Source organism: Cottoperca gobio, chromosome 5, assembly GCF_900634415.1.
Source record: "Cottoperca gobio chromosome 5, fCotGob3.1, whole genome shotgun sequence".
In the NCBI taxonomy this organism is placed as follows: domain Eukaryota; kingdom Metazoa; phylum Chordata; class Actinopteri; order Perciformes; family Bovichtidae; genus Cottoperca; species Cottoperca gobio.
In genome coordinates this window covers 8,532,674-8,546,557 of record NC_041359.1, presented here as the reverse complement: position 1 = coordinate 8,546,557, position 13,884 = coordinate 8,532,674, and the positions used below count along the sequence as shown (strand labels likewise).

At 39.6% G+C, this 13,884-nt stretch overlaps 1 protein-coding gene across 1 annotated transcript; it reads left to right on the top strand.

The window, feature by feature from the left end:
• Nucleotides 1-5,025: 5,025 nt before the first annotated feature.
• Nucleotides 5,026-11,574, top strand: kbtbd8 (kelch repeat and BTB (POZ) domain containing 8). The gene is made up of 5 exons (XM_029432048.1): nt 5,026-5,041; nt 6,596-6,803; nt 7,021-7,327; nt 9,185-10,004; nt 10,715-11,574. The coding sequence occupies exons 1-5, from the start codon at nt 5,026-5,028 to the stop codon at nt 11,176-11,178; spliced, it is 1,815 nt and encodes a 604-aa protein (XP_029287908.1). The 3' UTR covers nt 11,179-11,574.
• Nucleotides 11,575-13,884: the final 2,310 nt, after the last annotated feature.

The window sequence follows — 13,884 nt, the reverse complement described above, 5'->3', positions numbered from 1 at the left end:
CATAAAGGCTGGGTCATGACCGAAAGAACGAGATCACGGGTACAAGCGGCCGAAATGGGTTTTCTCAGATGGGTGGCTGGCGTCTGTCTTAGAGATAGGGTGAGAAGCTCAGCCATCCGTGAGAGACTCGGAGTAGAGCCGCTGCTCCTTTGCGTTGAAAGGAGCCAGTTGAGGTGGTTCGGGCATCTAGTAAGGATGCCACCTGGCCGCCTCCCTAGGGAGGTGTTCCAGGCACGTCCAGCTGGGAAGAGACCCCGGGGAAGACCCAGGACTCGGTGGAGAGATAATATCTCATCACTGGCCTGGGAACGCCTCGGGATCTCCCAGTTGGAGCTGGCGGATGTGGCCCGGAGAAGGGAAGTTTGGGGTTCCTTACTGGAGCTGCTACCCCCGCGACCCGACCTCGGATAAGCGGTAGACGATGGATGGATGGATGGATATTAAATATTCCATGTACGACATTCAGAACACTAATATAGCCGTAAACAACTTTGCTATGTAAAGATATAGTTGTTACAGTTCTGTTCCTTTAAGTCTTGATTAGCCAGTAGTGTGCCACTCAACTAACTCACCTGCTAGCCACGCCCCCTCTGCAGCTCATTTGATTCTTTCAGCTGTAAACAATTAAGCTTAGGTAGTATCAGCATCATGCAAGTCTTTGCAGTGCTCTCTTGTTGCCGACCCTGCCTGCCCCTGACCTGTCTGCCTCGCCTGTTTCTCGACCCTCTGCCCGGCCCCGACTTCCCCTTGCCTGCTACCTATTGGTTGGTACTTGTGGGTTATTATCATCTCGCTGTGGATCTGCTTACTCAGCTATAACCTGCTGCTGACTACTAATAAAAGTCATTACCGATTATCCTTGGTTTTCTGTGTGTTGCACTTGGGTCCACCATCGACTTGTTGTGACAATAGTGGAGTAATGGGGTCCTGAGTGTCCCTCTGTGTGTGTGTTGTAATTACCTTACATTACAGGTCATTTAGCAGACTCTCTTATCCAGAGCGACTTACATTGAACTAACTTCTAACTACTAACTTGTAATATGAGCTTCGCTGTTCTATGCTTTGGTAGCTAGGCCGGCCGTGTGTGCATGCATCGCTTCCCCTAGCACTGCTAGACATTTGGGCTCAACCACCTCCATGTTTGATTGTGACGTCAGAGGTGAAGAGCCATGTGCAGACAATCCCCGCCCAGACTCTGAATGTTGATTAAAGTACCTTTAAGACTGGCCAACTAGCATGTCCTGAACAGTGAATAATGCAAATTGTTACCATCAAATTGAAGATACAGGGTTCCTTGATTTAATAAGGTTAGACTGAAGCGCACTTTTGTGCACTTTTGTTCAATCCTAAAATGAAATATGGAGCTTAATCTGAGTCTAAATATTTATAAACTGCTTTGTAAATTGTATATTTCTACCTAGAAAATTATGAGTTTTCTGATAAAGAATTGCTGATGAAACATTTAAAAATATCTGAAATTGTAAAAGAGGCTGAAGGTGGAGGTTAAAATACAATTGCTGAAAGAAGTTGAAATGGCAGTTAAAATGGCAGAGCTGTAAGAACTTTCAGTTTAAGTCCAAGCACTGAATGAAGGTGTCAAAAGTGTCAATTTAATTGTAAGTGCTGAGTGAAGTACTGAAAGAAGTTGACGTTGACAGAGTGTAAGTGACAAATTAAGCTAGAAATGTCAGTCCTGAAAGAAATTAGTGCCAGTTCAGGTGTATAAACTGAAAGATGACGTCAGTTGAAGTGTTAGAACAGTTGGAGTGAATTGTTTGAACAGTGGAAGTTATGGGACTGTGGGAAGAGCGGAAGAAGCTTTGTTCAACAGTGAAGACAATAAACCTGAAAGGGTTTCAATCGTTGTTTGAAGTTTAAGCATTGAAAGGAGTTGAGGTGAATCAGTGAAAGCAGAAACTCTCAGTTAAATAATAAGAGATGAAAGCAGTGGAACTCTGGGCTGGAAAACAGGCAAAGAAAATGAAGCAGCAGGTTAATGTTTTGGATATTTGACAGTAGATATTAAGGGACAATTTGTGATGCTAAAATCAGCAGACAGGTTTGTGTAATTATTCTTACAAATTCATTAATAAATTAATTCTGATTAAAAGCAACAGACATTAGATGACAGCACGTAAAAACACAACAAATTACATGACAATCATAGTGTTCAATAAACAGTAATTAGTCTATTTCTCTCGACAGCATGAGGCTGTAGGTGCTCCCGCATGATGTAAATGTCAAAAGAACCACTTGAGCCAAACTCCCGACTCGACTTTGATAGAGAGCTCAAATTGCAATGAATTATCAACTGCCGTCGCCACAAAGGTTATTGCCTCATTATTGTTGACAGTTTGTGTGACGAGCCTCAAATATGCAATCAACATAATAGAGAATTCAAATGAAACATTCAAGTTTGACCTAATTGGTCGATGAAAAATGCATGTTCCTCGTAGCAACTATTAATATTTAATCTTACATTTTCCATTCGGATAGAGACATTTAATAACACTTGCTTATTTGTTTCTGTTTAAACAAAATCATTCCTGTACATCTACTTAAGTGAGTAATGTTATTGTATATTGTTGATCTGTTGACCATATTATGTAATAAATTAGGGCATGGTATTGACTTACATTATAATTAAATGTTGGCCTAAAACTTACTTCTTCTGTGGATATGCCACTTGCTAAAGTAAGTGTAACTTGTGTGGGTTGGATGTTTGCCAGTATTGTTAAATGTTCTGCTATCATTCAAGCCTAATTCATTTATTAACAAAATATCTTTAAAAAACTGTAGTAGCACATATGACGGGGATCGGGGTCATAGAATACAGGTCCAGTGGACAAGAGAATGGCATTTAAATATAATGCATTTTGGATGTTTTATTAGGGAAAAATAATAATAACTTTAAGACATTCAGTAAATAATACAATTACAATTTCCATAACAATTGTGTTAAATAAGCCTATTAATGTAACTCATGACACGGGTGTAATGGTCAATTCTGACATACACAAAACAGAAAAGATGTAAAATAAATAATTAAGAAAAAGTCAGGAGGAAATATAAATTGGCTTGGTATGACCAGAGGGCATTTTCCATCCACTGTCAGTGTCTTGCTACTCAAAAATGCACCTTCCTCTCCGAGGTAAGGGTAATGATGCCATACTGAATAAATTAATCTAAAAACTATTTATATAATATTTGACAATATGAAATACAGTAATGTTTACTGAGCCTTTCAAGCGAACACAATCAAGGTAAAGCTCTTCTGACAGCCTGTTAAAACTGTCCTTGGAACACAGCACCATTAATTTATGTAAGACATATAATTCATTGGCCTGTAGTGGATATTGAGCTTTGAACTGGAGTGGTGCTAATGTGCTTTTGCCAAATGTGCAACACAAACACACTATGCTAATAAAAGGTTGTGATTGGCAATACCTGAGTGTCGCCATAAAGCTGAAATTGTACCTTAGCAGAATACTTTTTCCCACTGCGGCTTTAAAATATAATCAGGAAAACATATTTTGGCCAGACAACTTTTACAGTAAGAGCTTCCCAGTTTTGAAACATCTTTCCGGTAAATATACGACATAGTGACTTTTACCTTCCCTTGGCATATAATCTCAAAATTTGGCTAAAAAGGACTACACTACACACTTGCACTGTCTACTCTTGCTTGCACTGTCTACTCTTGTTTGCTTGGCTTAGGCTACAACAAGTGCAAATGGCTAATTTCAGTCCCAAAGGCCAATTGAAAGGACTTAACTGTCAGCACCAATTCATTATAAAATACAATTCTGAAACCGTTTGATTATATTTAGTTTCTCACTTTATGACTTGAGGTGGGAAATTGGGGGTACATATTTTCGATCCCTGGTCACACATGACCTCTTGGGATAGACTAGTGTTTCCCATTACTTACCTTGACTGTGGTGGCCCACCATAGTCTATTTTGTCCCGCCAGAGTTTCATAATGAATCGATGAATCGGTGGGCTGGCTTGCCCTTGCCGCCCGGGTTGAAGTGACTCGCGGCTCCAGCTATCAGTTTTACAGCACCCATCGCCGGGGGGGTGACAGGACCCCTACTCCTGGCGTGACCGTCACAGGCCGGACTGTTCTCAGTGCGTCAGCGATCTGAGGCGATGTCGGTAACCAGATCTTGAAACACGGTCCCTGTCTTGATCCATGCTTTGTGAGAGTGACTTTTTTACTGTGTCATCACCATTCATATCAAGTCAAAGTGTTAATTTTCATATGCACGGTTGAAAACAAGTTTCCCTGTACAATTATATTCTTAATTTAACTTTCACTCTGAACCCTGTATACAAAAAAACAAGAAGTATAAATTAATAAATACAAGAACATACATACATTATGTAGCCTATATATAGCCTATATATAGGCTACATACTATATATCGAATAATAGAGAGAGATCTTTGCAAAACAGACTGTTTTCACTGCAGACAGTGAGTAGCTAAATGTCTGAGTGCATGCGTGCGTGTGTGTGCATGTACCAGATGCATTTAACTTTAATATGTATACGATTTTCTTCAGTGGAACATACCCGCAGACCCCCCTAGAGTGTCCGAGGTCCACCCACAACAGCCTCTCAGAATCCTTTGGGAAACACTGCATGTGTGAATGGGGTTTAAGTATAAAGGGACATATGCAAAGAAAATGGATTCCTCCCGGATTGTAATCTACCTCCAGTGCTCCAATATATTTATTATACCACACAGCTGCTTTACTCAGCTTGCTCTCTGTTTATAACTACTCTCTATCCAACAGATGGGCTGCTTTGATTATTTTGGTTGATTATCGAGTGGTGTCTGTGATTCTGTTGCTGTGAATAATTTACCCATACGGCTATCAACTTTTTTCCTATTTCAGATTGAATGACTATGATTGGCTGTGAGATCCGTGCTCTTCTTCTGATTGGTTGTTTCTTGTTTCCGGGGCCCCGCTGTGCCCTCACTGACGTTTCTCGGTCTGCCCCGAGATAGACTGGAGAGAATGGCTGCCAGTGGAGGTTAGCAAAAATCTTCATTGTTTTGTGTAGTAATCAGACTTAAATAACATATTTTAAAGTTATAATTTGTGTGTTTAAATGTTCGTAGAGTATCGTCTTATAGAGTAACAGAACGAGTCGTGACATGTTGCATTCTCGTTAAAAGAGGTCAGGCTCTAAACGACTCCTCAAAACTGTTGGTTATCGTTAGCCTCGCTATGCGGCTAATGTTAGCTGTCTGGCTAACCTTCGGCCGGTTAGCCTGCTACCCACAGCTGATTGTGTAAACACTTGTTTATAACGAGAGACAAAGGTTCGACAAGTGGTGGTTATAGTTACTGTTTTCAGTAGGAATACACGAGACATAGCACTAAATACGGTTTTGTTTCACTAAGATTGAAACGTTAAGACTGCAAGCATTTGAGTTTTTATCGCCCTTATTTTCTCGCAATGTTGTGTCAAAGAAAGCTTGCTAACATTAGCTTGGTGCCTAGCTGTCTGCTAAAAGTTAAGCTTGCTTGTCCACTAGCTAACGTAACCGCGGACATTGCTGTTATCCTTGATACTCAGTCGTTCCGACCAACCATCGTAAACTATTAAATAGTTCTTCCAGTTGCCTTGCAGTCCATTTAGTCACCCACACAGTTACTGCAGTCACCGGGCAACGATGACATATTAGCAAGCTAGCTACCACCTGGTGAGACAGTAGTTTTCTATGCACTCATCGCGAGCCTTTGTCCTTTCAAGGAGTTAGCGTCATACAACACGAGGTATTTGTTGGAAAAGTTTTAGTTCCTTTGCAACTGATGATATAAGACGACAGAAAGCATGACGTCGGGCTGCCACTTGTATGACTTGCCATAACACGCGTGATAAGAAACCTGTTTACTTTGCAAACACTGAATCCACGAGTTTAAAGGCCCATATGTTAAGTTCAGTCGGTCAGTGAGATCATGGACAACTTTGGCTCAAAGCTGGAAACAACCAGAAGTTTAAAAGAAAGTAAAGCAAATGAGAAGTTTTTGTAGTTGCCACAGTCATTAATGTAACTGGACCAAATATACTCTTGGCTCATCCACACAAAATCATAATACCTAAATGAACATTGATTTTATAATTTATTACAAAACCAGAATATATCCTATACCTTTTCTCAATTTAAAACACTGTCTCTAACCTTTTTGAAGTATTCATTTAGAGTAAACCTGTTTGACAACACTTTTTTTTTGCATTGTGTTGCTTTATAATTACTGTTGTCAGTATTTTTAAATAGTCATCTTTGCATTATCTCAAACTCTGCCATTTGTCTAATCTTGTGTTTTGTCCAAAATGTATGACACAGTACAGGTGTTATTATCAAACTATGTTTATTATTTTGTACAACAGCACACCTATATAAAGGTGATTGAATCAAGGTTCTCAAAATGCTGACAGGACAGGTAGTATTTTATGACCTGTCAAATCACTTGGTTTTTTTAGGAGTCTGGACAAGTCTTTCAATATTTTGTGTGGTGTCCACACTGTTTCCAAGGGCTATATGGTGACGTTTTTCTCTCTTTGTACTGTTTTGTTCAGAGGTAGGGAAGCTGTTACAAGTACAAAATGGAACACCTCCAAGCACCAACTACAACGGGGTAGATGCTGTCCATGCCTGTAACATCCTTCAACAACTCAAAGCCTTGTATGATGAAGCACAGCTCACAGACATCGACGTAGAAGTGGACCATGGCAAGACGTTCTCATGTCACCGAAATGTCCTTGCTGCAATCAGCCCGTATTTTAGGTGGGGAATGTTTATAAATGTTGGTATTTTCAATATTTAGTAGCTGAAAAACATTACGTGGTTCTACAGTCAGCTTGGCTACGGGTTAACTGACTAATGTTAAAATATAACTTTGTCAAGTTTTTGGCATGTTTCAAACATAATGCCGTATTTGCGTGAGAATTGATGAATATAGTTTTGAATATAGCATTTGTGTTTTCTCCACCATCACCACCAGGTCCATGTTCACCAGTGGCCTTACAGAGAGCAGCCAGCGTGAGGTCCGAATTGTTGGGGTGGAATCTGAATCCATGCACCTCGTCCTAGACTATGCCTACACATCCAGGGTTACGCTCTCAGAGTGTAATGTCCAGGCCCTGTTCACTGCAGCCAGCATTTTCCAGATTCCTGCATTGCAGGACCAGTGTGCCCAGTTCATGATCAGCAGACTTGACCCCCAGAACTGTATTGGGGTCTACATGTTCGCTGATGCCTATGGACATCAGGAGCTTAAGGAAAGCTCACAGGACTACATCCGCAAGAAGGTCAGTTTAACACGAGCACAGGATTGTTTACATATTTGTAGGGATGGGTATCATTAGGAATTTATCAATACCACTACTCCTATCGATACTCATATCTTTCAGTCATTTTTTTTTATTACTTTGCTTTAAAAAAATATATATTATAAAAAAAGAATTCAGAACAGGATTTGAATTTATTTATATTTTAAATATAATTACAAACAGCAATGTCACTATATAGCAGAGGAAAGGCTGTAGCGTGATAATAAATGACACAAACATTCAAAAGTACAGATTAGGTAGCTCAACCGGTAGCACAGGTGTCCCATATACAAAGGCTTGCCCACAGCGGCCACTGGTTCGAGTCCGACCTGTGGCGTTTGCAGTATGTCGTTCCCTCTCTCTCCCCCTTTCACAATCTGCACTGTACTATCATAAAGGCATGAAAAGCCCAAAAATATAACTTCAAAAAAAAAGTACAGATTAACCTCTTACAGTGTGGGGGAATTTACCCGAAAATACCTACAAACGACATACCCAAAGTATATTGAAAGCTGCTCTTCAACCATTTGCACCAGATGCATGGTTTTGTTCTCATTCAAAAGATGACTCTCTTATTGTGCTTGCAAAAGAGTGAATAATCACTCCCAAGTGCTTCTGGCACTGAGTAATAGTGGTCTGAATATACTGAATTTGAATTTGAAATTTGAATACACTCCGCCTGAATTATTTTGTTGACAAAGATGCCTGAAGATGGGTATAGCTGGTGGTGGTGAGCTGGAAAACACAATAGAAACAGCACCTAGTGTTATTAGACAGGTTTTTCTAAGAGTAACACCAGGCGTTCACAAGCTGTGCACTTTGGAGATATTATAATGTTTATTAATAAAATATTATTTGTATTGCTCATAAATAACTATTATATACCCATATTCTCTGTTAGTAGTAATGACACAGAGTAAGTGAAGTATAAACTATTTTTTTTGTAATAGTTTTGTGGTTTTTTTTGTATTTTCTACTGAACTTGAATATAATAAATATAATTTTGAAAATAAATAACATTTGTAAAAAGAAAACATAGGAAATGACATATCAAACCGTTCAGCCATTCATTGGCTACGCCAGTCATCGGGAGAATCGGTTGCTATTGGCTCAGTCTGTAAACAAAAGAAGAGGGCTGGCACTTCCTTATCAAGTTGACACTGATTGGCTCTTGATGGCTGTAGATAACGCATGGAAGCTCCGACTGGCTCAAATCGAACGCTCAGTGTCCGCCCTACACGTGGGAAGCCGGCGTTTGGCGGTGCAGGCAGCGGGAGTAAAGTTTTTACCGTTTATAAACAAAATATCTCACACATCGATCAGCTGATTTCAAACATTGCAACAGCTGTTCATGGGCTTTTATGGACGTGACGATGTTGGTGATCGATATCTTTTTACCAGAAAAGATCATTTTCTTTTGGATTATTACTGATTACAGGATTATTATGAGGCTTCATAGGTGAGTTGGCTCAAAGTTATGATTTATATTTTTGAGTTGAATTGCTAGTTTGAGGAGCTGATTGTACCTGCTGTTGTGATTGTGATCTCAAAATCTAAATAGACGAGATTCTAAGCTTTCTAAAAAGATGTAGCATAGGTACCACATCCAGCATGGTGGACTGTACACAACACATGGCAAAATAAAACTCCTGCTGGGCCCGCCGGTGGGCCGTCCACACAGTAAGAGGTTTTAAACAACTGGTGATGTCAGAGTTTATCAATACTCTGATCTTTAATGAGTTAGACCGGGGGACCCATTTAATTATGCGTGTCCGTACCCACCCCTAGTTATTTGCATTGTGATTTTAATGAATTTTCTTTATGTTTTTGTGATAGTTCTTGTGTGTGTCATGGGAGCAAGAGTTCCTCCAGATGACCAAGGAGCAGTTGGTCAGCATTTTAAACAATGATGACCTCAACGTGGAGAAAGAAGAGCATGTCTATGAGAGCATTGTCCGTTGGCTTGAGCATGATCTGTCTGGCCGGCAGGCCCACCTAGCCGAAGTTTTTACCCAATGCATTCGTCTGCCCTTGTTGGATGAGGCCTTCCTAAGTCAGGTACCTGCCCCCTTCGCTTGTGCCCTATCCCTGTCTACTGACGCGGCTGAGGCCAAAGCCCGCCTCACTGGCACCAATGGTTGCCCACAGCGCCTGGGTATGACTGCTTCTGAGATGGTCATCTGCTTCGATGCCGCTCACAAACACTCAGGGAAGAAGCAGACAGTGCCTTGCCTGGACACAGCCACAGGAAGGGTGTTCAAGCTCTGCAAACCACCCAATGATCTCCGGGAGGTCGGTATCTTGGTGTCTTCAGAGAATGACCTCTACATTGCTGGAGGTTACAGGCCGAGCAACAGTGAAGTGTCCATAGACCATCGGGCAGAGAGCGACTTCTGGCAGTACGAACACGCAGGCAACCGATGGCTTCCACGCGCACCTCTGCTGAGGGCGAGGATAGGCTGCAGGCTTTTGCTCTGCTATGGGAAGCTTTATGCACTGGGAGGCAGAGTATATGAAGGTGATGGGCGAAATGCATTAAAGTCAGTAGAGTGCTATGATGCCAGGGACAACTGTTGGACAGCAGTGAGTGCTATGCCAGCGGCCATGGAGTTTCACAGTGCTGTGGAGTACAGGGACCGCATCTATGTCCTCCAAGGTGAGTTAATGCTGCTTATGTGAAACTGTGATCTCTACTGAAGAGGATGTGATGTCAGATTTTTCATTCATTCAAAAATATTATGCAACTATGTACAGCATTTGACATTTCTATGACAAAGATATATGAGCAGGTATGTTAAAGAGACATCTCAAAATCAAAAAGTATATTTTTCTCTCTTACCTGTAGTGCTATTAATCAATCTATGTTATTAATCAATCTATGTTCTGGTGAGTTGCTGTGTGTTGGAGATATTGGCCGTAGAGATGTCTGCCTTCTCTCTAACATAATGGAACTACATGGCACTCGGCTTGCGGAGCTCAAAGCGCCAAGATAAGACATTTGAGAAACTCAACGGCAATGTCTCCATCCAGAATTCTTGACCCGGTTACTCAAGATAATCCTCAGAACTTGTTGCGAGCAGTTTAATTTAGAAAATAGTTCCTACATGAAACTGCTTAGAACAAGCACTGTGGATTATCTTGAGTTTATTTCTGGAAAGAGACATTGATGATGAGTTTTTCAAATGTATTTATGCTCAAGTGTGCCATCTAGTTCCGTTGTATTCGAAAGAAGGCCCCAAAACCATTTTGAATAGATAAATAACACTACATGTTAAAGGAAAAGTAGATATTTTTGATATTGAGGTGAACTGTTCCTTTCTAAAGCCCACTGCTCTAAATAACATTTTTTGTTTATGTTTTCCGCAGGTGAGTATTTCTTCTGCTTTGATCCCCGTAAGGACTATTGGAGTCATCTTGCCCCGATGAGTGTCCCTCGGAGTCAGGGTCTAGCTGCCTTGTATAAGAACTGCATCTACTACATTGCCGGCATCTGCAGGAACCACCAGCGCACCTTCACCATGGAGGTCTACGACATTGAGAAGAACACATGGAGCCGTAAGAGAGATCTGCCCTTTGACCAAGCCACAAGCCCGTATATAAAGGCCATGCTGCTGCAAGGCAAGCTGCACCTGTTTGTACGAGCCACACAGGTCATGGTGGAGGAGTACGTGTTTCGCACCAGCCGCAAGAACTCCCTTTACCAGTACGACGACGAGGCAGATGCATGGACCAAAGTCTACGAGACACCTGACCGCCTCTGGGATCTGGGTCGCCATTTTGAATGTGTTGTGGCCAAACTGTACCCACAATGTCTACAGAAAGTGCTTTGAGGTCGCTGGTTTTGTGAACCTAATCTCTGAGGCAGAGGGAGTAGTGTGGTCCTGCCTGCCTTGTGCCTGGTGTTACCTTGGGTTTACACCACAAGGACCATTTTTGGTTAAGTCTTAAGTCTTTCAAACTTTGATTTAACATGATCAAATTGGGGGTGCTTTTAAAGATTGCAGTATTTTTTTTTTCAGATGGCACCAACTACCCACATGGATGCTTGTTTAACAAACAGTACAATGAATCATAAGTGCAATTATCCTATTTTTTGCTTGATGTTGAGCCATGTTGTTCTATTTTTTGTTTTAGATACATATAGGCTAGGATTTTTACAAATGATAAGCATGCAAACGAGGGTATTGGCAAGATAAAGTGCCCTCTGGAGATATGGATGCTCCGTGTCAGCATAAAGTGAAAATCTATATATATATATATATATATATATATATATATATATAGATATATATATATATATATATATATATATATAAAAAATATATATATATATATATAAAAAAATATATATATATATATATATATATATATATATATATATATAAATAAATGACTATATATATATATATATATATATATATATATATATATATATATATATATAAATAAATGACTATATATATAAAAATATATATATATATATATATATATATATATATATATATATAAATAAATGACTATATATATATCTATATATATATATATATATATATATAAAAATATATATATATATATAAAAAAATATATATATATATATATAAATGACTATATAAACTATATATTCATACGGGTAAGATGATCACCATTGCTCATTAGTAGGTTGCTGGCTCTGAGTTTTGTGTTTCTTTTTTTTTTTTGTTCTGTTCTGTTCTCAAGTCTCTTCAGCTTATTTTATAGACAAGTTTTAATTTGAAGTGCGCTGGTTATTTACATTACCTTAGTGTTTTTGAAGCTTAAAGCTTGTATGATCATTTTAAAGCCCCCCCCCACTCCTTCACTTGCGTCAGTGTGTCAAACAATACACTATGTGAGCTATTTTTAAGTTTTGTTTGAGATTCCAGTTGCATAGGGGCTCATACCTCCCACTCTTTGAGTTGACATCCATTTTGTGTCACATGCAAAGACAACTTAAGTGAAATGTCAGAATACTCACTCTCCACATTGGAGAAATAAGGACAGAGTCAATTTTGTGGCAACACTAAGTGGAAAGTTCAGACCAACTAACAGGCTTACCTCAGACACTTCAGATATGTTTGATTAGGAGAAAAGGGACATTTCATGCCATAGTGTTGATGAAGCAACTGTGTGAAAAGCTCAGTTCAGCATTGAGCTCTGTTGAAGTTGTTTTTCAACATTGGATTATAATCATTTGAAAAAGGTTGAAAGAGCCTTCCTCTTAAATGCCAAAACAAAAGCATTTGAGGTCTTGCTATAGTTGATCTGGACATAGTAAAATCATTTTGTGGTAGCAATAAGTCATGGAACTGTGATTAGGCTATATTGCATTATATTACCTTAGTAAAAGTGCATTAATTGTTTTTGTGTGCTTGTCTCTGCTCGTGAAAGTCACAGTAGTTACAATGATTGTGTGGCTGTTGCAGGCTTGAAGTGATGCGTAATTTAGTGCAGATCATTTGGGATGCCAATGTGCCTGTGGCTTGAAAAAAAGGGGCATCAGTATCAAAAACTGTTGCTCGTGATGAAGAATATCTGAAAAGTCTTACTCAGCGTTGCACTGAATCGCTCTCCACTTCAGCAGTCCTTAACTGCAAACCTTCCGGAGCACCCTCCTGAAAAATCAGACAATATGAACAAGTGAGGGTTGCTCTCGGGTTGTGTGCTAATTCATCTAACAGCCATGAATCCGTCTTCACACGCCATCACACAGAAGACAAATTGTTGGTGCTGCTTTTTTTTTTTTTTTGACAATCTTGTATAGAAGAATTAATACCACCATTGAGTGGCGTTCCCTGTGAAAGTGTGACATTTTCAGTGCTGTCAATTTCCTCATGCAGGTTCCTGTGTCATCTTTGCACTACACATTTCTCTTGTATCTTATCTTAACAAAGTGTACCCCTCTATCACGAAAAAGGTTTTAGTAACCACATAGCAATCATCTAAGAGATTTACATGGAAATTAATACCGGAAGAGTCACATTCAGTAAGGACTTGAGGATATGACGTAACTTCTCCAAGAGAAGATCCACTGTTTTGACAGACTCATTTTTAATTGACCCTGCTTGAACAATGCTCTCAATACAGCCCTTGTCAAGTGTGAGAGAAGGTTTGAGCTTCATCCACATGTCTACAGACGGCCATTTGAGAAACAGGAACGGAGAACTCTCAGGATTTCTACTGATACACAGTACTGTATTTAAATGTTTTTGTTATGTGTAATATACTGTACTATAGGTTTGCTGTACTTGCACAGTTTTTTAAAACTTTTCTTCAGTTTCTTTTATAACTTGAAAAAAATAGATGTGATTTTGTTTTTGTTGTCTCCAGTGGCTGTTTTTTCTTTTCTTTATGTAATTACCTAATTTAGTTATGGTAGATAGTATGGTAGTTATGGTATCCTGCTCTGTTGAGAAAAAAATGATTACCTGCACCAGTGATGCATTTAGATTTTTTTCCCCCCCTCCCCTCAGTAGTACAGTAGTGTTCTTTTTGTAACATCTCACCGAAACTAAGCATTA